This window comes from Salvelinus alpinus, chromosome 27, assembly GCF_045679555.1.
Source record: "Salvelinus alpinus chromosome 27, SLU_Salpinus.1, whole genome shotgun sequence".
In the NCBI taxonomy this organism is placed as follows: domain Eukaryota; kingdom Metazoa; phylum Chordata; class Actinopteri; order Salmoniformes; family Salmonidae; genus Salvelinus; species Salvelinus alpinus.
The window spans coordinates 33791811-33813079 of NC_092112.1; the positions used below are offsets into that span (position 1 = coordinate 33791811).

General features: G+C 44.1%; 1 protein-coding gene across 5 annotated transcripts in view; it reads left to right on the forward strand.

The window, feature by feature from the left end:
- The window catches only part of ppp1r13bb (protein phosphatase 1, regulatory subunit 13Bb), an 86306-nt gene extending 66178 nt beyond the window's left edge, over positions 1–20128 (forward strand). For all 5 annotated transcript variants that reach the window (XM_071370408.1, XM_071370409.1, XM_071370410.1 and 2 more), the window contains 8 exons: positions 6579–6712; positions 7004–7448; positions 8086–8852; positions 9051–9188; positions 9659–9792; positions 10404–10570; positions 17053–17252; positions 17457–20128. In XM_071370408.1, coding sequence (XP_071226509.1) covers positions 6579–6712; positions 7004–7448; positions 8086–8852; positions 9051–9188; positions 9659–9792; positions 10404–10570; positions 17053–17252; positions 17457–17498 — 2027 coding nt within the window. In that variant the 3' untranslated portion in view covers positions 17499–20128. The remainder of the gene's footprint in view (positions 1–6578; positions 6713–7003; positions 7449–8085; positions 8853–9050; positions 9189–9658; positions 9793–10403; positions 10571–17052; positions 17253–17456) is intronic.
- The last annotated feature ends 1141 nt before the right edge of the window (positions 20129–21269 follow it).

A 21269-nucleotide genomic window follows, 5' to 3' on the forward strand; every position in this document is an offset into this window, starting at 1 on the left:
CCTCCCATCCGGCCCCACATCACACTAGAGTTCAGCTTTCTACAGACTGTTGACATCTAGTGGAAGGCGTAGGAAGTGCAAACAGATCCATATATTACAGGGAATTGAATAGGCGATGACTTTAACATCGACCAGTCTCAGAATTCTCACTTCCTGTTTGGATTTTTTCTCAGGTTTTTGCCTGCCATATGAGTTCTGTTATACTCACAGACATCATTCAAACAGTTTTAGAAACTTCAGCGTGTTTTCTATCCAATAGTAATAATAATATGCATATATTAGCATCTGGGACAGAGTAGGAGGCAGTTCACTATGGGCACGCAATTCATCCAAAAGTGAAAATGCTGCCCCCTATCACAAAGAAGTTAAACAGCTTGGAAAATTCCAGAAAATGTCATGGCTTTAGAAGCTTCTGATAGGCTAATTGACATAATTTGAGTCAATTGGAGTTGTACCTGTGGATGTATTTCAAGGCCTACCTTCAAACTCAGTGCCTCTTTGCTTGACATCATGGGAAAATCAAAATAAATCAGCCAGACAGAAAAAAAAGTGGTAGACCTCCACAAGTCTGGTTCATCCTTGGGAGCAATTTCCAAACGCCTGAAGGTACCACATTCATCTATACAAACAATAGTATGCAAGTATAAACACCATGGGACCACGCAGCCGTCATACCGCTCAGGAAGGAGACACGTTCTGTCTCCTAGAGATGAACGTACTTTTGTGCGAAAAGTACAAATCAATCCCAGAAGGACCTTGAAGATGCTGGAGGAAACCGGTACAAAAGTATCTATATCCACAGTAAAACGAGTCCTATATCGACATAATCTGAAAGGCCGCTCAGCAATGAAGCGGAGCACTGCTCCAAACCGCCATAAAAAGCCAGACTACGGTTTGCAACTGCACATGGGGACAAAGATTGTACTTTTTGGAGAAATGTTCTCTGGTCTGATGAAACAAAAATAGAACTGTTTGGCCATAATGACAATCGTTATGTTTGGAGGAGAAAGGGGGGGAGGCTTGCAAGCCGAAGAACACCATCCCAACCGTGAAGCACGGGGGTGGCAGCATCATGTTGTGGGGGTGCTTTGCTGCAGGAGGGACTGGTGCACTTCACAAAATAGATGGCATCATGAGGCAGGAAAATGATGTGGATATATTGAAGCAACATCTCAAGACATCCGTCAGGAAGTTAAAGCTTGGTTGCAAATGGGTCTTCCAAATGGACAATACTTCCAAAGTTGTGTCAAAATGGCTTAAGGACAACAAAGTCAAGGTATTGGCGTGGTCATCACAAAGCCCTAACCTCAATCCCATAGAAAATGTGTGGGCAGAACTGAAAAAGCGTGTGCGAGCAAGGAGGCCTACAAACCTGACTCAGTTACACCAGCTCTGTCAGGAGGAATGGGCCAAAATTCACCCAACTTATTGTGGGAGGCTACCCAAAACGTTTGACCCAAGTTAAAAAATTTAAAGGCAATGCTACCAAATACTAATTGAGTGTAAACTTCTGACCGACTGGGAATGTGATGAAAGAAATAAAAGCTGAAATAATTCTCTATTATTCTGACATTTCACATTCTTAAAATAAAGTGGTGATCCTAACTGACCTAAAACAGGGATTATTTACTAGGATTAAATGTCAGGAATTGTGAAACTGAGTTTAAATGTAGTTGGCTAAGGTGTATGTAAACTTCTGACTTCAACTGTAAAATAAACTAGTCAAAACTTAAACGGTGCAGCTCTCCATGGTGCTGGCTAGCAGGTATTTTATTTTTGATGAGGCGGCAAGTCGAATATCTTGACACAATTTATCAACAGTCTACTACTGAACATAATACTGTTTTTTTGTTAAGTGATCCTATTACAGTCACAGCTCACAAATGTGGCGCACACTCAGACACATGGACAACTAGAACCATTCATATTACAGCAATCAATATTACCCTGCAAGGGCTGTTGTCTGTGTAGGCTTGTATCTAACAGTAATATCTGATTCTACCTCGTGCTCCTATTAAGTTAACAACAGAGATAAGATCATGTTTAATTAAGCAACTGTGGAATCACTATCAAAATAACTAAAAAGTCATCCTATCACATTACACAGGGGTGTGAATTGTTCAAGAACACCACTCTCTGACCATTTGGTGCTAATGCAAACAAAAAAAGAACCTTGAAAAAGGTTTGGTGTGAGTGCTTTCAAGATGTTAGACAGCAAAGCACTGCTGATCCTGAGCGAGCGAGCGAGAATTAGCTACTCTGGGAAGGTTCACTGCGCTCCTCCGCTCTCCATACCTGGATCAATGGCGTCAAATTTACCTCTGAAGCCAGCTCAGTAAATTTGAGCTTTGATCTTTGACCATTCCATAACCCACCTAACCATTTCCCTCTCGAGTAGCAGTGATAGAGCATTCAAATAGTAATCCCACTAATTAAACTTTAATCTGTCAATTTTGCACTGCGATAGACTAGTGTCCTTTCCAGGGGGTGTACTTGTACATCAAGCTGACTCACATTACAGAAACAGAAGATATGAGCCGTTCTGCCTAAGGCTTGTGCAAGGTTACTTACTTTACTTACTATCTATTTAGTGAAATGTTAAGCCAGAATATAAAATGTGCCATTTTATTTTTGACTTAATGAGCTAGACTTACTGAGTCTGACTTTAAGACATGTATGTTTAAAATGGTCACAATTGGACTGGCTGACAAGGATATGTATATTCAACTATCTTTAGCGCTTCCTAAAATTTATGGTTTAAGAATTTGGATTAATGAATACTGCTGTTCTCCAGCTTTTAGAATTACAAAATGTAATTTGATTACTTTTATAACAACAAAGTTTGACTAAATTAGCATTTTCATTTTCAAAGTTGAGCATATGAAGGACAAGTTCCTACTTAATTGAATGGCACCAGTTGTGTGGAAGAAGCTACATTTGAAAGTTTGGTGGAAATAGGGGGATGACAGGAGAGACAAAACGGCTTAACATCACGGTCGTAATTATTAGTGTACACCATAGCGAAACGTTTTGCAACGGAAAACCAAAACAAGCTTTTCTTATTGGACAAATTTGAATACGACCCAGGGACCTGGTGGGGGGCCTTTGAATCCCACTCTTCAGGGGGATTTTCAAATCATGATACAGTGCATTCGGAAAGTATTCAGACCCCTTGACTTTTCCCACATTTTGTTATGCTACAGCCTTATTCTAATTCATTTTTTCCCTCATCAATCTACACACAATACCCCATAATGACAAAGCAAAAACAGGTTTTTCGATTTTTTTGCAAATGTATAAAACATTTAAATAAGTATTCAGACCATTGGCTATGAGACTCGTATTTGCGCTCAGGTGCATCCTGTTACCATTGATCATCCTTGAGATGTTTCTACAACTTGATTGGATTCCATCATGGTAAATTCAGTTGATTGGACATGATTTGAAAAGGCACATACCTGTCTATATATGGTCCCACAGTTTTTAGAGCAAAAATCAAGCCATGAGGGCGAAGGAATTGTCCGTAGAGCTCCGAGACAGGATTGTGTCGAGGCACAGATCTGGGGAAGGGTACTACAAAAAGTCTGCGGCATTGACGGTCCCCAAAAATGCAGTGGCCTCCATTCTTAAATGAAAGAAGTTTGAAACCACCAAGACTCTTCCTAGAGCTGGCCACCCAGCTACACTGAGCAATCTGACAGTTCCTCTGTGGAGATGGGAGAACCTTCCAGAAGGACAGCCGTCTCTGCAGCACTCCACCAATCAGGCCTTTATGGTAGTGGCCAGACGAAAGACACTCCTCAGTAAAAGTCACATGACAGCCCGCTTGAAGTTTTTCAAAAGGCACCTAAAGGACTCTGACCATGAGAAACAAGATTCTCTGGTCAGACAAAAAAAAGATTGAACTCGTGACACTTGGCATTCAGGACGTCTAGAGGAAACCTTGCACCATCTCTACGGTGAAGCATGGTGGTGGCAGCATCATGCTGTGGGGATCCTTGATGAACACCTGCTCAGGACTTCAGACTGGGGCAAAGGTTCACCTTCCAACAGGACAACGACCCTAAGCACACAACCAAGACAACACAGGAGTGACTTCTGAACAAGTCTCTGAATGTCCTTGAGTGGCCCAGTCAGAGCCCAGACTTGAACCCAATCAAACATCTCTGTAGAGACCTGAAAATAGCCTTGCAGTGACTCCCCCCATCCAACCTGACCGAACTTGAGAGGTTCTGCAGAGAAGAATGGGAGAAACTTGGCAGCTGTGCCAAGCTTGTAGCGTCATACCCAAGAAGACTCGAGGCAGTAATCACTGCCAATGGTGCTTCAACAAAGTACTGAGTAAAGAGTCTGAATACTAATGTAAATTGCTTATTACTTTTTTTTTTTTTCTACAAAAGTTTTTGCTTTGTCATGGAGTATTGAGGGAAACTATTTAATCCATTTTGGAATAAGGCTATAATTAACAAAATGTAAAGAAAGTCAAGGTCTGAATACATTCTGAATGCACTGTTTCAGAAATGATTCATTGTTCTATATATTTTTTACATTTATTTGTCTCTTTCCCTCCCTCCCTTTTCCCTTTCCTAATCTTTGCTGACAGCATGATAGAGCATACTTGTGGCAAAATTTTCATACTGCAAAAATTACTAAACGTCATAATCTGGCAGCATGATTTAATTAGAAACTTTTTCTTTTAACAATGTATGGGGAGGCAATTATTTGAGTGAACTGCATAATACATTAATAGTCACCTCTTTATAACGTACATTGTTGAAGAAAAGTTTCAAATTAAATCACGCTGCATCATAATGAGGTTTATGGTATGTTTTAAACTTTGCACAATTCTTTTGCACTATGAAATTGTCACCATTAGTAAGTACACTACATAACCAAAAGTATGTGGACACCTTCTCGTCGAACTTCTCATTCCAAAATCATAGGCATTAATATGGAGTTGGACCCCTTTGCTGTAATAACAGCATCCACTCTTCTGGGAAGGCTTTCCACTAGATTTTGGAACATTGCTGCGGGGACTTGCTTCCATTCAGCCACCAGCATTAGTGAGGCTGGGTGCTGATGCTGGGTGATTAGACCTGGCTCGCAGTCTGTATTCCAATTCATCCTGAAGGTGTTCGATGGGGTTGAGGGCAGGGCTCTGCAGGCCAGTCAAGTTCTTCCACACAGATCTCGACAAACCATTTCTGTATGGACCTCGCTTTGTGCATGGGGGGCATTGTCATGTTGAAACAGGAAAGGGCCTTCCCCAAACTGTTGACACAAATTTGGAAACACAGAATTGTCTACAATGTCATTGTATGCTGTAGTGCTAACATTTCCCTTCACTGAAACTAAGGGGCCTAGCCCAAACCATGGAAAATAGCCCCAGACCATTATTCCTCCTCCACCACACTGTACAGTTGGAACTATGCATTGGGGCAGGTAGCGTTCTGCTAGCATTCGCCAAACCTAGATTTGTCGGTAAGTCTGCCAGATGGTGAAGCGCGTTTCCACTGCTCCAGACGGAGAGCTTTACACCACTCCAGCCAAAGCTTGGCATGGTGATCTTAGGCTTGTTCGATCTTAGGCTGTTCGGTCATGGAAACCCATTTCATGACGCTCCCGAGGAGCAGTTGTTGTGCTGACGTTGCTTCCAGAGGCAGTTTGGAACTCGGTAGTGAGTGTTGCAACCGAGGACAGACTTTTTTTTATGCGCTACGCGCTTCAGCGCTCTGCAGTGTTGTTCTGTGAGCTTGTGTGGCCTACCACTTCGCGGCTGAGCCGTTGTTGCTCCTAGACGTTTCCACTTCACAATAACAGCACTTACTGTTGACCGGGGCAGCTTTAGCAGGACAGAAATTTGATGAACTGACTTGTTGGAAAGGTGGCATCCTATGGCTGTGCCACATTGAAAGTCACTGAGCTCTTCAGTAAGGCCATTCTACTGCCAATGTTTGTTTATGGGGATTGCATGGCTGTGTGCTTGATTTTATACACCTGTTAGCAGCGGATGTGGCTGGAATAGACAAATCTACTCATTTGAAAGGGTGTCCACATACTTTTGTGTGTATATATAGTGTATGTGCATTTGAATCCTCATTTGGATTCATGTCAGCAGTGTCAAACCATGCTTACTGTGTGAAACAGCAAGAAGTATTTTGTTCCTTGCCCCACCAACTAGTAACTGGTTTCCATTGAACAGGACCCTAAGTACGTCTCCCTTTCACCCAGCAACAGTGTCTGTACTCTGTAGTGTACCAGCTAGCTCTTGTTACGGTTCACCCATCTAAACGAACACTCTCCACACTACTGCATTTGCCTGCCCAGTGTAGCAGTATCATCTTTTACACTCACCCCATCATGGCAAACATTCATACCAGTATACTCCTTCCCAATCCTGGTCCGGGCAAAATGTGCATTTGGCTTCTCGGGACCAGGATTGGGAAACAATGATCTATACAGATGTGCTGTATCCCTATCTAGAGAGTTCTACAGCAGTCTCTGCTTTAACAAAATTCTCACAGGTAACTCTCTTAGACCACACTCAGCGTACCCCATTCTCCCCTCTCCACCCTTAGCTAATGACGCTGGCTGGCCCACCCTTGGCAAGGGCAATGCCTCTCTCAAGCCCCCCGACTGGCCGGAGTCTGGGCTGGACACGCAGGGAAAGATTCCCCCTCCGGGCTCCCCTGCTGCTGCCGCAGCAGACAAGGTCAGTCATTGCTTTAACATTGTTTGTTGTTCGTAAAGCTTTAATAAAAATCATGAGTTGACGCACACCCAAAAATATTGGAGGGGTGCTGACTAACAGAATAGTAAATATCGAGTATCTTAGCTTTTTTAGTGTTGGGCCAACATTTGTTTTGTCCTCAAAACAACCCCTCGAAGCATGCAACATTTCCCCAAATAACTATAACAGTTGAAATAGTTGGGACAGCGCTTCATCCCAAATTAGTTTGGAGAGGTATTTGATGATATTGAATAATTGTTTGCCTCGACCAAGGTGCTGGACTCCAACAAGATGACAATTTCCTCCCCGGTGGTCCCTTCCAAGCCCCAGCCGCCTCCCTACGGCTCCCACCTAACTTCTGCCGGCTCCACCAGCTCTCTGGACCGCCGGCCAGGCCTGCTCCCCAACCCCCCCGGCCCTGTCTGGCCCCGTGTTCCCCCCTCCACCGGCTCCTCCTCCCAGCAGATCCAGCAGCGCATATCGGTGCCCCCCAGCCCGACCTTCCAGCCCAACTCACCTCTCTTCCCACCGGGTCTTCCCGGGGATCGACTTGACCCTGTCCTGGCCGTGGCGGTGCGCCCCTTCGTCCCAGACAGAGGCTCCCGGCCCCAGTCGCCGCGCAAGGGCCCAGCCACCATGAACTCCAGCTCCATCTACCACATGTACCTCCAGCAGGCGGCGCCCAAGAGCTACCCGCTCAAGCCTGCGCTCAAAGCAGGTACTAGCAGGGGCCGTTTGGGAGTGAATGAGTATGTTCCAAATCCAATTGTCTTTCGTTAGACCAGTGTGCACTTATTCACTTCCCTTCACTGATTTCAAAGGAAATGACTGGTATACAAATGATGGCGGAAACTCTCACTATCCTATGCTATTAGATTTGTGGGAAATAGAGAACGAGTGCACACTTCAGGAGAAACAAGATATTATTGGGACGCACCCTTGTATGTTGTACCAGTACTATGCATCTTTTCTTCCTTGAGGAACTGATTTGGCAAGGTTGGTTAAGTGAAAGCAATATGGTGAACACCATCCTTTCACATACCCAATCACTTACAGATCATTGACAGGAAAGAAAGGTTTGTTTTGGAAGTATTGGATCAGGTTGGTGTCTGGGTAAAATGAAGGAGGGACAGGGAATGGGTGCAGGGGCTTAACTCAAAATCAAAGGAGACTTGCATGACAAAGAGCAGTGCTGTGAATATTCTTGCTTTTGATTATTAATGCATTAACAGGTTTGAGTATCCAGTAATTCCTTATCATTAATTTATGAAAGCGAGTCAGCAAGCAAGTACGTTATTTGTATTTTCCAGGGTAGTACATCATTATTTGTTTTTTTCCCTCGTGTGTGTGTCCAGTGTACGGGAAGCCCGTTCTCCCCTCCGGCTCCACGCCGCCCTCCCCCCTGCCCTTTATGCTGACAGGAGGGCCCTTCCCCGGGTTCCAGGGGCCGGCCGGTGAGGACACTGGGGACAGAGGGGGCCCTGACATCGACGGGGCCCCGGATACCCCCCCGCCCAATGTGGAGAATATCCCGCGGCCCCTCAGCCCCACCAAGCTCACCCCCATGGCCCACTCGCCCCTTCGCTACCAAAGCGACGCCGACCTGGAAACACTGCGCAAGAAGCTGGCGAATGCCCCGCGGCCCCTCAAGAAGCGAAGCTCCATCACTGAGCCAGAGGGCCCAGCCGGGCCCAACATCCAGAAGCTGCTCTACCAGCGCTTCAATACCCTGGCTGGCGGCATGGAGGGTGGTGGCGCTGGAGCAGGGGGAGCCAGGGTGGGCGGCACGCCATTTTACCAGCCTGCCAACCCACCCGACTACCCCGGTGACTCGTTGGCAGACGCCGACAACGGGAACCCGCCATGTGAGGACCCGCTCCCTCCCCCACCACCAGCCGTGGCAGAGGGGTCATCCTCAGAGCCCCTGCCACCGCCTGACGCCAATGACAACAAGCTGCTGCCCCCGCCACCGGCCCCCGAGGTGATCAGCCCCCCTGCCCCGGAGGCCTCGGAGGATACCAACAACAATAACCTAGGGGGAGTCTCGGTGGCCACCCTGCCTAGCCCTGTGCCTGAGGTCAGCTCTCCAGAGGAGGTTGCCACCACCCCCTCACAGCAAGTGGTGAGGCTTTCACAAAACACACACACAGCAACAGTATGCATGTTCATGTAGCAGCGGTGAGTTGGACTCTTGGTTTAATGGTTAAGATGTTGGTTTCCGGAGCAGGGGGTTCAGACCCACCTGTGACATGCATACATATGTCTGTTTGTGTTTGCACATACTCTTTACTAACTGTCTCTTCCCATCCTTCCCCTACAGGAGAAGCGAACTAACCTGAAGAAGCCCAACTCGGAGCGGACGGGTCACGGCCTGAGGGTGAAGTTCAACCCCCTGGCGCTGCTACTGGATGCCTCACTGGAGGGCGAGTTTGACCTGGTGCAGAGGATTATCTATGAGGTCTGACTCTGTCGCTTGCACACACAATTTGTTTATTTTAGTAATTTAGCAGACGCTCTTATCCAGAGCGACTTACAGTAGTGAGTGTATACATTTTCATACTGGTCCCCTGTGGGGTCAAACACACAACCCTGACATTACGAGCGCCATGCTCTACCAACTGAGCCACATGGGACGAACACACAGATACAAACAAACACACAAAAATTCTCTCTCTATTTGCATCTATTTGGCCTGTGCTGACAGCATTGTAAACTAGTCTGTCTTTTAGTGTTTGCTTCATGTTTTTCAACTGTGTGTGTGTGGGCTAGTAAACCTGTCAGAATTGAATTGCGGTGTGTTTGGGGTTGATCTTGGCGTGTCACTCGACTTCTGAACTCTTAAAAATGCTCTTAGAAAATAAATGGAACTCAGTCCACTTCTGTGTAGGGATCAAGTTGGGACTAGCTGACCCCTGTGTTCTTCCCCAGGTGAAGAACCCCAGCACGGCCAACGACGAGGGCATAACCCCGCTGCACAACGCAGTGTGCGCTGGACACCACCACATTGTCAAGTTCCTGCTCGACTTCGGAGTAAACGTCAACGCTGCCGACAGCGACGGCTGGTGAGCAGCCACACACCACCCGCACACAAGGGACCTTAAAGAGGTCACTCATGCGTCACCGTTTTTCTTCTATACTGAAAGTGCAGTACTTAAAAACTTGACTTCTGACATGGACACTTTTTGAGGATTGTATTAACACAGTGAACTAATGAACATAATACTACAATAGTTTTTGAGTGAACTATCCCTTTAAGACAGAATTCCTTATTTGCGTTTGTTTAGCTTCAGTTACGCCACTTTATTCATGCCTCCAAAAACAAGGCTTCAGTTATGTTGAGATTTTGCTATTTGTGACATACTTGCTTTCATAGTGTTGTATTTACATAAACAATTCATCCACTCACCTGCACCAAGGAACCCCCTATTTATTACCAGAGCACAGCTCTTTTCAAACATTGTCACTGCAGAATAGATAATTGCATGAATGTCCTTAATGAGGCAATTCATTTTGCAGCATACACAATATACATACAGACAAAAGCTCCAAATCTGAAGAAGCCTCAGTCACGGTTGTGTTTTTTATTGCCTATGATTACCTTCCCTAGGGGCGATTGGTCTCCATGGAACTATTGTAACCCCTCCATTTTGTGTGTGTGTGTCTCTCTCTACAGGACACCCCTGCACTGTGCAGCCTCCTGTAACAGCGTTCACCTGTGCAAGTTGCTGGTGGAGTCAGGGGCGGCCATCTTCGCCAGCACCATCAGCGACGTGGAGACGGCGGCAGACAAGTGTGAAGAGATGGAGGAGGGCTACATCCAGTGCTCTCAGTTTCTGTACGGTGAGAATCCTGGAGGTTCATTGCTGCAGGGAATTACATTGACCGGGTTTCCCCCTGCATCCAAAATGGTACCCTATTCCCTATCTAGTGCATTACTTTTGAGCAGGGCCCATAGGGCGACTAGACAACTAGAATATATTTGTTGTATATATATTCTTAAAGGTAGACTCAGCAATATGATGTAGATGCAGAAAGTAAACAGCATAGTGGGTCAATTTCCACAACAACTAAGAGTGTTGAAGAGGAGGTTCAACTTCTCTTCTGTTTTGGTGCCCTGGCTACCATGCTCTCCAACAGCGTGAAACGAATTAGAATGTCGCTGGATTGGATAGCTTCCGTTTTACTGGCTCCTGACCAATTCTGCTATTTTGGGTTTTTTCACGTTGATCGTAACTTTGTTTGTAGCTGTTTCTGCCCTCGTTACCTAAGACCGAAAGAGCATTTAAACATCAGAACAGCAATCACTAACCTCAATTTGGATGAAGATTTCTACTTCAATGAGTCGGTGGCGCAGGACATAATGCTTACCCCAAACCAGGCTCTAATTACCGAGACTCTGAGAAGAAAGGGACAGTGTAAGTGAGGCCGAAATGCGGGAACCCTGACGGAACTACACTGAACAAAAATATAAACGCAGCATGTAAAGTGTTGGTCCCATGTTTCATGAGCTGAAATAAAAGATCCCAGAAATTTTCCATACACACAAAGCGCATTTCTCTCAAATTTTGAGCGCAAATTTGTTTACATCTCTGTTAGTGAGCTTTTCTCCTTTGCAAAGATAATCCATGGCATATAAAGAAGCTGATTAAAGAGCATGATCATTACACAGGTGCATCTTGTGCTGGGGACAATAAAAGGGCACTCTAAAATGTGCAATTTTGTTACACAACACAATGCCACAGATGTCTCAAGTTGAGGGAGCATGCAATTGTCATGCTGACTGCAGGAATGTCCACCAGAACTGTTGCCAGAGAATTGAATGTAAATTTTTCTACCATAAACTACCTCCAACGTTTTTATCTCTCGAATTTAGCACTATGTCCTACTGGCCTCACAATTGCAGACCACGTACATGTATGGTGTCTTGTGGGCTAGTAGATTGTAGATGTCAGTGTTGTGAACAGAGTGCCCCGTGGTGGCACTGGGGTTATGATATGGGCAAGCATAAGTTACGGACAATGAACACAATTGCATTTTATCGATGGCAATTTGAATGCACAGAGATGTCATGACGAGATCCTGAGGCCCATTTTCGTGGCATTCATCTTCCGCCATCACCTCATGTTTCAGCATAATATTGCACTGCCCCATGTCGAAGGGATCTGTACACAATTCCTGGAAGCTGAAGATGTCCCAGTTCTTCCATAGCTTGCATACTCACCAGAGATGTCACGCATTGAGCATGTTTGGGATGCTCTGGATCGACATGTACGACAGCGTGTTCCAGTTCCCGCCAATATCCAGCAACTTCGCACAGTCATAGAAAAGGTGTGGGACAACATTCCACAGGCCACAATCAACAGCCTGATCACATCTATGCTATAGATGCCCCTCCCTTTTTTTTTTATTTTTTTTTTATCTGTGACCAACAGATGCGTATCTGTATTCCCAGTAATGCGAAATCAATAAATTAGAGCCTAATGAATTTATTTCAATGACTGATTTCCTTATATGAACTTTAACTCAGTAAAATATTTGTAATTGTTGCATATTGCGTTTTTTTGTTCAGTATTACGTCGGCGAGTGAATTAACCACCTCTACCCTCCATTCTTTTGGCGAACGTATAATCACTAGAACAAACTGGACAAGATCCTTTCGAGACTATCCAATCAACAGGACCTGAAGAGCTGTAATATCCTATGTTTCTTGGAGTTGTGGCTGAACAAGGACACGCCCTCAGGTGGTGAAGGTAGGAAACATCTCAACTTCGTTGACCCACTACACTGGGGCCCCACAAGGGTGCGTGCTCAGCCCCCTCCTGTACTCCATGTTCACCCACGACTGCGTGGCCACGCACGCCTCCAACTCAATCATCAAGTTTGCAGGCGACACAACAGTAGTGGGCTTGATTACCAACAACGATGAGACAGCCTACAGGAAGGAGGTGAGGGCACTCGGAGTGTGGTGTCAGGAAAACAACCGCTCACTCAACATCAGCAAAACAAAGGAGATGATCGTGGACTTCAGGATACAGCAGAGGGAGCACCCCCCTATCCACATCGAAGGGACAGCAGTGGAGAACGTGCAAAATTTAAGTTCCTCGGCGTACACATCACAGACAAACTGAAATGGTCCACCCACACAGACAGTGTGGTGAAGAAGGCGCAAAACCCTGACAAATTTTTATGGATGCACAATCGAGAGCATCCTGTTGGGCTGTATGACAGCCTGGTACGGCAACTGCACCGTCCTCAACCGCAAGGCTCTCCAGAGGGTGGTGTGGTCTGCACAACACATCACCAGGGGCAAACTACCTGCCCTCCATGACAGCTATAGCACCCGATGTCACAGGAAGGCCAAAAAGATCATCAAGGACATCAACCACACGAGCCCCTGCCTGTTCACAACGCAACCATCCAGAAGACGAAGTCAGTACAGGTGCATTAAAGCTGGGACCGAGAGACTGAAAAACAGCTTCTATCTCAAGGCCATCAGACAGCTAAACAGCAATCACCAACTCAGAGAGGCTGCTGCCTAAATTGAGACCCAATCACTGGCCACTTTAATAAATGGATCACTAGTCACTTTATACAATTCCACTCTAATAATGTTTACATATCTTACGTTACTCATATCACATGTATATTCTGTATTTTATACCATCTATTGCACCTTGCCTATGCCGATTTGGCCATCGCTCATCCATATACTTATATGTACATATTCTCATTCACCCCTTTAGATTTGTGTGTATTAGGTAGTTGGGGAATTGTTAGATTACTTGTTAGGTATTGCTGCGCTGTCGGAACTAGAAGCATTTCTCTACACTCGCATTAACATCTACTAACCCTGTGTGTGTGACAAATAAAATTCGATTTGATAATATACATTTAGATGGTTTTTCTATGCATCGGCAGGACAGAACAGCAGCTTCGGTTAAACTCAAGGGGGAGGTGTGTGTCTTTGTTAACAGTTGGTGCGCGATCTCTAATATAATAAGTCTCAAGGTTCTGCTCGCCTGAGTTAGAATACTTCATCATAAGCTATAGACCGTACTATTTTCCAAGAGTTTTAATCTACGTTTTCCGTAGCGGTCTATTTACCACCACAAATCAATGCTGTCACGAAAACGACACTCAGCGAGCTGTCTAGGGCCATAAGCAAACAAGAAAATGCTCATTCAGAGGCGCTGCTCCTAATGGCCGGTGATTTTAACTGAAATTCATCTCACCTAATTTCTACCAGCATGTCACCTGTGCAACTAGAGGCAAAAACACTCTTGATCACCTTGACTCCACACAACGAAACGCATACAAAGCTCTCTCTCGCCCACCTTTTGGCAAATCTGACTATAACGCTATCCTCTTGATTTCCTGCTTACAAGCAAAGACCAGGGAGGTTTTCCTATTGGTAGATGTGTGATTTTTTTTTAAAGCAGACATTGAATATCCCTTTGAGCATGGTGAAGTTATTAATGACACTTTGGATGGTGTATCAATACACCAAGTCACTGGCTGGTTATAATAAACCATGTTTCTGGCATTACATCAAACTAGCTTACAGAGCAGCTATAGCGAAGTAGGCAGCTAACTTTGTAGCCATGGATTGTGCAACTTCCGTTGTTTAGCTAAGTAGCTAGCTGGTTGATGGTTTCTTTTTGTAACCAGAGCAAATGAAAGCAACATTCACCTCCACAAATGTTGTTTACATTGATTACCATACTGAATGAAGCAGTTAAGGGACCTCGTGGGCACCCTTAACTTTTTCACTTAATTTAACGGGGAAATTCACCTTAAGAAGTTTTGTGCAACTTAAAGTTAAAGAAACTATAGGGGAAAAGATAAGAGAAAAACTAAGGTGTTTTATGCAACCGGGCCCAGGACCCTGAACAGCTTCTACCCCCAAGCTATAAGACTGCTAAATAGTTAGTCTGGCAGCTATTTGGTTAACTATCTATCTGTATTACCCTTTTTTGCACTACTTTTTTTTACTCATCACATACGTTGCTGCTACTGGCCTCACAACCGCATACCACGTGTAACCACGCCAGCCCAAGTCCCTCACATCCGACTTCTTCACCTGCGGGATCGTCTGAGGGGGGCTGCTGAGGTATATTTCTGTCTGTAATAAAGCCTCTTTATGTGGAAAAACTAATTCTGATTGGCTGGGCCTGGCTCCCCAGTAGGTGGGCGGGCCTCAGTGGCGATCAGTGCCGTTTCAGATGAGGGAGGACAATTTTGAGCATGGCCTTATTTTTATTACATCATATTGGATGACCGGCATTCATATTCCATTCACCCAGTTAAATGTAATAACGATAGGTTTAGGCTACTACAGGATACTAAATTTTTTCCCAAACCCATCATGAGGTTGCTACAACCTAGCCTATGAATGAAAGTTTACAACGTAGTTGCAGAGGTCGAGAGACCAATTTGATGTGACAGACTGTGCCACATGGAGAGACAGTGACATTCAATACTGTCTTGCACACTCTTGCCTACATCTTGCTGATATTGGGTGTAATCATTAGTCTAACAGTTGCAAACAAGAGTTTCTATTGGACAAATTCAGGTATGTTTATCCCTGTTTTGTTCCGTTTGCTTCTGTATCAGAAATGTTTTAACAGAATCGGCAGAATGAATACACCCCTGATCACGCATAAACACAGTTCAGTTTCATAGCAGCCACGTTGTATTCTTTCTCGCATCTATGTTATGCGCTCTCCTCCTTCCACCTCTTCCCTTCACTAGTGGACTTCAAAGCGCAAAACGTCAGCTATATGTGACCAGGTGAAAAAACCTTTCCAAGCCAAACCGCTACACACAGCCTACATCGTTATCACCATATTAGTTAAAGTAACATCAGTCAGCATAGCTAATAGAACTAATGGCTTAGGAAACCCGCTAAGTCATGCAGTAACGTTAGTATACAGTCAGTAAGCAGTTACACCGGCGGGCAACGTGGCAATAAATTAGTAAAACCAAAAGCTTACATTAACTTGGAAGAGTTCGTGTTGTTGGATACTCATAGCCAGCTAGCTAACATAGCATCCCTCTGTTTGAGCAGTGTGTTTCAGTAGGCTAAACTAGATAGCCGTATTTGCTAGCTAAGTGAAACTGAAAGTGAGAAAATATAATCTCTCTTGCTTCTCCTTTTACGAAGAAATGAATTTGTTCAAAACTGTTCAACTATTGTGTTTGAGTAAACTACTCACCACATTTTATGCACTGCAGTGCTAGCTAGCTGTAGCTTATGCTTTCAGTACTAGATTAATTTTCTGATCCTTTGATTGGGTGGACAACATGTCAGTTCATGCTGCAAGAGCTCTGATAGGTTGGAGGATGTCCTCTGCAAGTTGTCATAATTGCTGTGTAAGACTATGGAACTGGGTGAGAACCATGAGCCTCCTATGTTTTGTATTGAAGTCAATGTACTCAGAGGAGGATGGAATGTAGCTGTCCTCCAGAGTGCTGTTGAGGCTACTGTAGACCTTTTGCAAAATAGTGTGTTTTAATGAATTATTTGGTGATGTGATTATATTTAGTATAGTTTTATCTAAAAACGTTTAAAAAAAAAAAAAAATGAAATTCACCTTGGATGGGGATTCACTGAGGATTTTAGCATAGGGGAGCTATGCTAAAATTAAGGCAGTTAAACAATTTTAAAAACATTACAATATATTCAATACATTCATTCCTGTACTGTGTTATTTACACACTTTACACACATTTATTGTCTTAGTATGCCTCCATTATGATGAACTTTTTTTCGTTTCCTTGACAGAAAAATGTATCTCCTGACTGCATTTTCAGCAGTTCTTACTATTGCCACTAGAGGGCGGTCAGCAGATTTTTAAGGGTCTTTACTCCCGAAGTTGACTTTTTGTGCTTGCCACTTCACTAACCGTTCTCAGCTGTTAGCCACCAATGCCTCTATAAAAAAATTTAAATAAAAGTTTCCTTGACAGACTAATTATTCTCCTCTTTGACTGTTCATTTTTGGCAGATTTGTCAGTGTCTCTCCCAAAGCTAATAGCTGTGGTCTAGCAGTTTCTTTCTGCCAATAAAAACAGATTGCAATTTTTTCAAGTCATTACGGAATTATTTAATGTAACAAATCAAACATTAAACCTTGTAAACAATTCAGGGTAATTCATGGTAACCTCGTGAACAATTAATTTAGACCTGCCATTTATTTGAAACAGTTAATTAGATGACGTGATCCGTTGCCTGGTTATTAAGGAACAGGCCGTGTTTAACTGAAGTTTTGCGGTAATGATAACTATAGTTACTTAATATAGTACCTGTGTGTGTTCTACCAGGTGTCCAGGAAAAGCTGGGCGTGATGAACAAGGGGGCGGTGTATGCGCTGTGGGAGTACGAGGCCCAGAGCCCAGATGAGCTGTGTTTCGGCGAGGGCGACGCCATTAACATCCTGCGGCGGCAAGACGACAGCGAGACCGAGTGGTGGTGGGGCCGCCTGGACCACAGGGAGGGTTATGTACCCCGCAACCTGCTGGGGGTGAGGCCTGTCAAACGCACACATTCTCACACACACCTGTTGGGATGAGGCCTGCTCACTGCTTACCCCTGGGCCCATGCGTTGTTCCCAGTTTTCAATTACATTTTGACTGTTTGGCAGTACTGGCCCTCTCTGATGTATAACCACTCTGTCTCTCTACCGCTCTCTCTCTCTCCCTCTCTCTACCTTTTCTCTTCCTTGCAGCTCTACCCCAGGATAAAACCTCGTCAGCGCTCCCTGGCTTAGCCACTCTGCCTCTTCCTTGGGTGAAAAACTGGACTATAGGCAGGCGTGGCCGAAGACTGGCGGAGTGGGGCGGCCTGGTGCTCCCCGACTGCCAGTTTCCCCCTCCCTGTAACCCTGGCTATGGGACACCGGACAGTGTTCAACACTGACACACACACACACAGACCCCAGAAAAAACAGGATCCCTCTGCTACCCCTTTTCGGTCGACCAAACCCCACTCTGCTCTCTCACTCTCTCCTTTCAGCTTTATTTAAATCTCTGTGTGTGTGTGTGTGTGTGTGTGTGTGTGTGTGTGTGTGTGAGAAAAGCTGGAGCACAAGGCTCAGTGGAGAATCAAGCACTAACCAGTAGTGGGTTTTTTTGGACACCGCTCAGTCATACAGCGGACAGGACATTCACCCCTAGTGCTTACCTCTGACGGTTGATGATGTGTGTCTGTTTGGAGAGGGTAATGTGTGTTTTGTGGTTTCTGTGTGTGAGTAGTTTAGAGGGCCTTGTGTGTTTGGAAAGTGTGTGGGTTTAAGGACTAGAGAGAGGGGGCTTGTGTATGTGTACAATAGGTGTGTGTGTGACATGTGGATGGTGGATGTGTACCAGTTTTAATTTAGTCAATTACTATGACAAAATATTAGTCAACCTATTTTTCCTGCGGGAACTAATGATGATAGCGAGATGCCATGAAAAAAAACAATAACTAACAATTTAGTTTTCTTTTTAGTTGACGAAAACGTGACGACGAGAATTCCACGTGTGACTAATGAACATTCAATTTGACATGAAGCTCCCTTTAGTCTGTTTTGTCCAATCATAAGCATGCATGCCTTTGCAGAATATTGAATGCAATCCTCTCATTGGCTAAATGAACGTCTTTCAGTTGCAGGGTCTGATTGAGCTGATCTGCCCGGCTCTCCCACAGCTCCCGGCGGTCACTTCAGTCACTTGTGTATCTTTTGAACTGATGCTCAGGATAATTCAATTGTAACTAACCTAAACTAGAAACAATGTAGGCTATTTTTGCTTTGATCAGATCAGAAACTATTTTCCCATGTGTGCTACTATTCATCTGTGTTGCTACTCTCACGGCCCACTAATACGAGTGCAGTTTTTTAAATTGAAAATATGAATGCCATTTGCTTAATATTAGGAGTACATTAATATTTCTGGCATTGTTGCAAAGCTCAGATTCTCCCCCTTCAAGGGAGTCAATGTTATTTATCCCCATCCCAAGTTTCTGATGGGAGAAAGAGCTGAATGCCTAAATTGTTTCATCTGTAGCCAAGGATTTATAGCCTGTATGGTAAATCATGGCTGGATTTGGTTACAATCTGCCATAATAGCAATTTGCCAGCTATTTGAGGGGATAGTAGGCCTAGGCCTAGTTGGACAAGGCTATCTTAATGTGCACATGATGACTGAAAGGTTATGTATGATGAGTTTAACAGGTCAAGAATGTGTGTGTGCTGTGAAGAGGGGTGACAGTTTGAGGTCTGTACAAGGGTGCGCCAGATATTCTGAATGTTATGTACAATCATAACAGGGATTTTGAATGTCCCTCTCGATATGGACAAAGAGTACCTATATCAATTCTGTAGGTCGCTTGCTAGGTAATTTCCGAATAAGCCGGAATTTAACTGTCCTAACTTACTTTTCCATCATAGCTTCTTTCCATCATAGCTTCTTAGGGATTTGACCCAGCCCTTCCACATGACAAAACAAAAAGGCCTACTTAGGTTATTTTCCAAAAGTAAAAAAAAATATTTCTCAACATATGTTTCTGGATTTTAGTCCCAGGTAAAGCACTCTTCGTTAGTAAAGTGTATTGGATTATTGAAATTTCCCAAACAAGATAACATTTCTTAAAAAAAAAAAATCTTCTCCCGGAATGAAGCACTCATCCCCTAATTTTCTTGCGCCGTCAGGGCCATGCTATCATAACACCCTTTTGAACTATTCACAATTTGTCACATTAAGTGCCCTGCTTTAGTTATAGAAGTTATCAGCAAAAACAAACTTTTTTTTACAAAAACTTTTAAAGCTTCACTCAACTTGTCAGCTCCTCCAAAGAGGTGTGTCCAACCATTGCCAATGTAGATTGAGATTTGAGATAGAAAGTGGTGTATGTGATGAACAGGGATGCAGTGTCCTATGCGTTTGTGCAGTGAAGGAACCCTCCTTCGGGCAAAAGTGTGTGTGTTTTATGAGAGATGCGTCAGGCCTCACTCAACATAGAGCCATGATCTGGGGGGTCCTCACCACTTCACTTCAGGCGCGTGTGAAAGTGTTATAATTGAGCACATGATCAAACACACGCTCTTACAAATCCGATGGGTGTGGCCATTCAAGCAGAATGACATTTACATAACACTAAGGTATTCTTTTGTTGTATTACCCCTACTTTCCCTGCCTGACCTTGTTTCCAGTTCTGTGAGATGAGATTTGTACCTTGCCCAGCAAGGCAGGAAAAGAGCTTTACCCTAATAATCTCTGTAAATACTGAGATGAGTGTGTTTGACTGTCTGCTGTATGAAGACTCATTGACTCGTGGGGGTTCTGTAAGCATTAAGGATGCAGTACTTACACATCCTGTTCTGTGAATGTGCACAATAAAAACAATTCCCCGCATGACTAATGGTGTAGTCAGTTTCCTTTTTTTGTGGTCCCATGGTTTGCTTGCAATGATTGTATTTGTCTTACAGCAGTGGTCACTAACCCTGGTCCTTGAAAGCTTCAGTGTGCTCTCAAGCCCTTTTGTGTGGAAAAACGAATTCTGATTGGTTGAGCCTGGCTCCCCGGTGGGTGGAGCTGGCTCCCAAGTGGTGGGCATATGCCCACCCATGGCTGCACCCCTGCCCAGTCATGTGAAATTCATAGATTAGGGCCTAATGAATTTATTTCAATTGACTGATTTCCTCCTTTGAACTTTAACTCAGTAAAATGTTAGAAATTGTTCAATGTTGCATTTTATATTTTTGTTTAGTATAATTCTCATCCTGAGGCCTCATTTATTAAAACCAGGGATTGTCAGCAAGTGTCCTGTCGACCGGATATTTCTGCAAGCAATTTGATGTGGCCCGCCAAGAAGAAATAATTTTTCAATAAAAGTAAAAATATCTAATGCAGTGATGTCACAACAAACCAAATGACATTGGCGACCATTGGCAGTGGTTTATGCTTTAATGGTGCAGATAATGCTTGTTTTTGGCACATAACGTGTCCTCTGGTCAAGAAAATTACCTTGCGGGATAACGTAGGTGCATGAATATCGCCTTTACATCCATGTTTTCATCATCCACTATTCCAAACCAGTACTCATAGCAGAGAACTAGAAAATCAGATGCTCGCACATTCACTATTGTTTGCTAAGTCAAACTTAATGGTATAAGTTGTGTCCCTGGAAACTCTGGACCTACTGTACAACCAGGTTTCCAGACAACCTTTTTATGCGAGTAAATTACGTGTCAGACAGAAAATGGCATGACAAGCCTGATGGAAACAGAAAATGTGTGAACTTTTCAAATGTCGACAAAATCGAATACGCTAGATAAGGTGGTATCTTTTTGTAAAAGGTAGCAGGCCTGACAGACGCTTTTATGCGCAAAACAGTATATTGATAACCATCATATCGAAGTAAATTTGGACTTATGTAACCATGTTTGGTATGGTTACATAAGACAGATGGTTACTTAAGGCAACATTTTAAGTAGGTTGGGCGTATAACGCCAACGTCTAGCAACCCAAAGGTTGTGAGCTCAATCTCATCACAGACAACT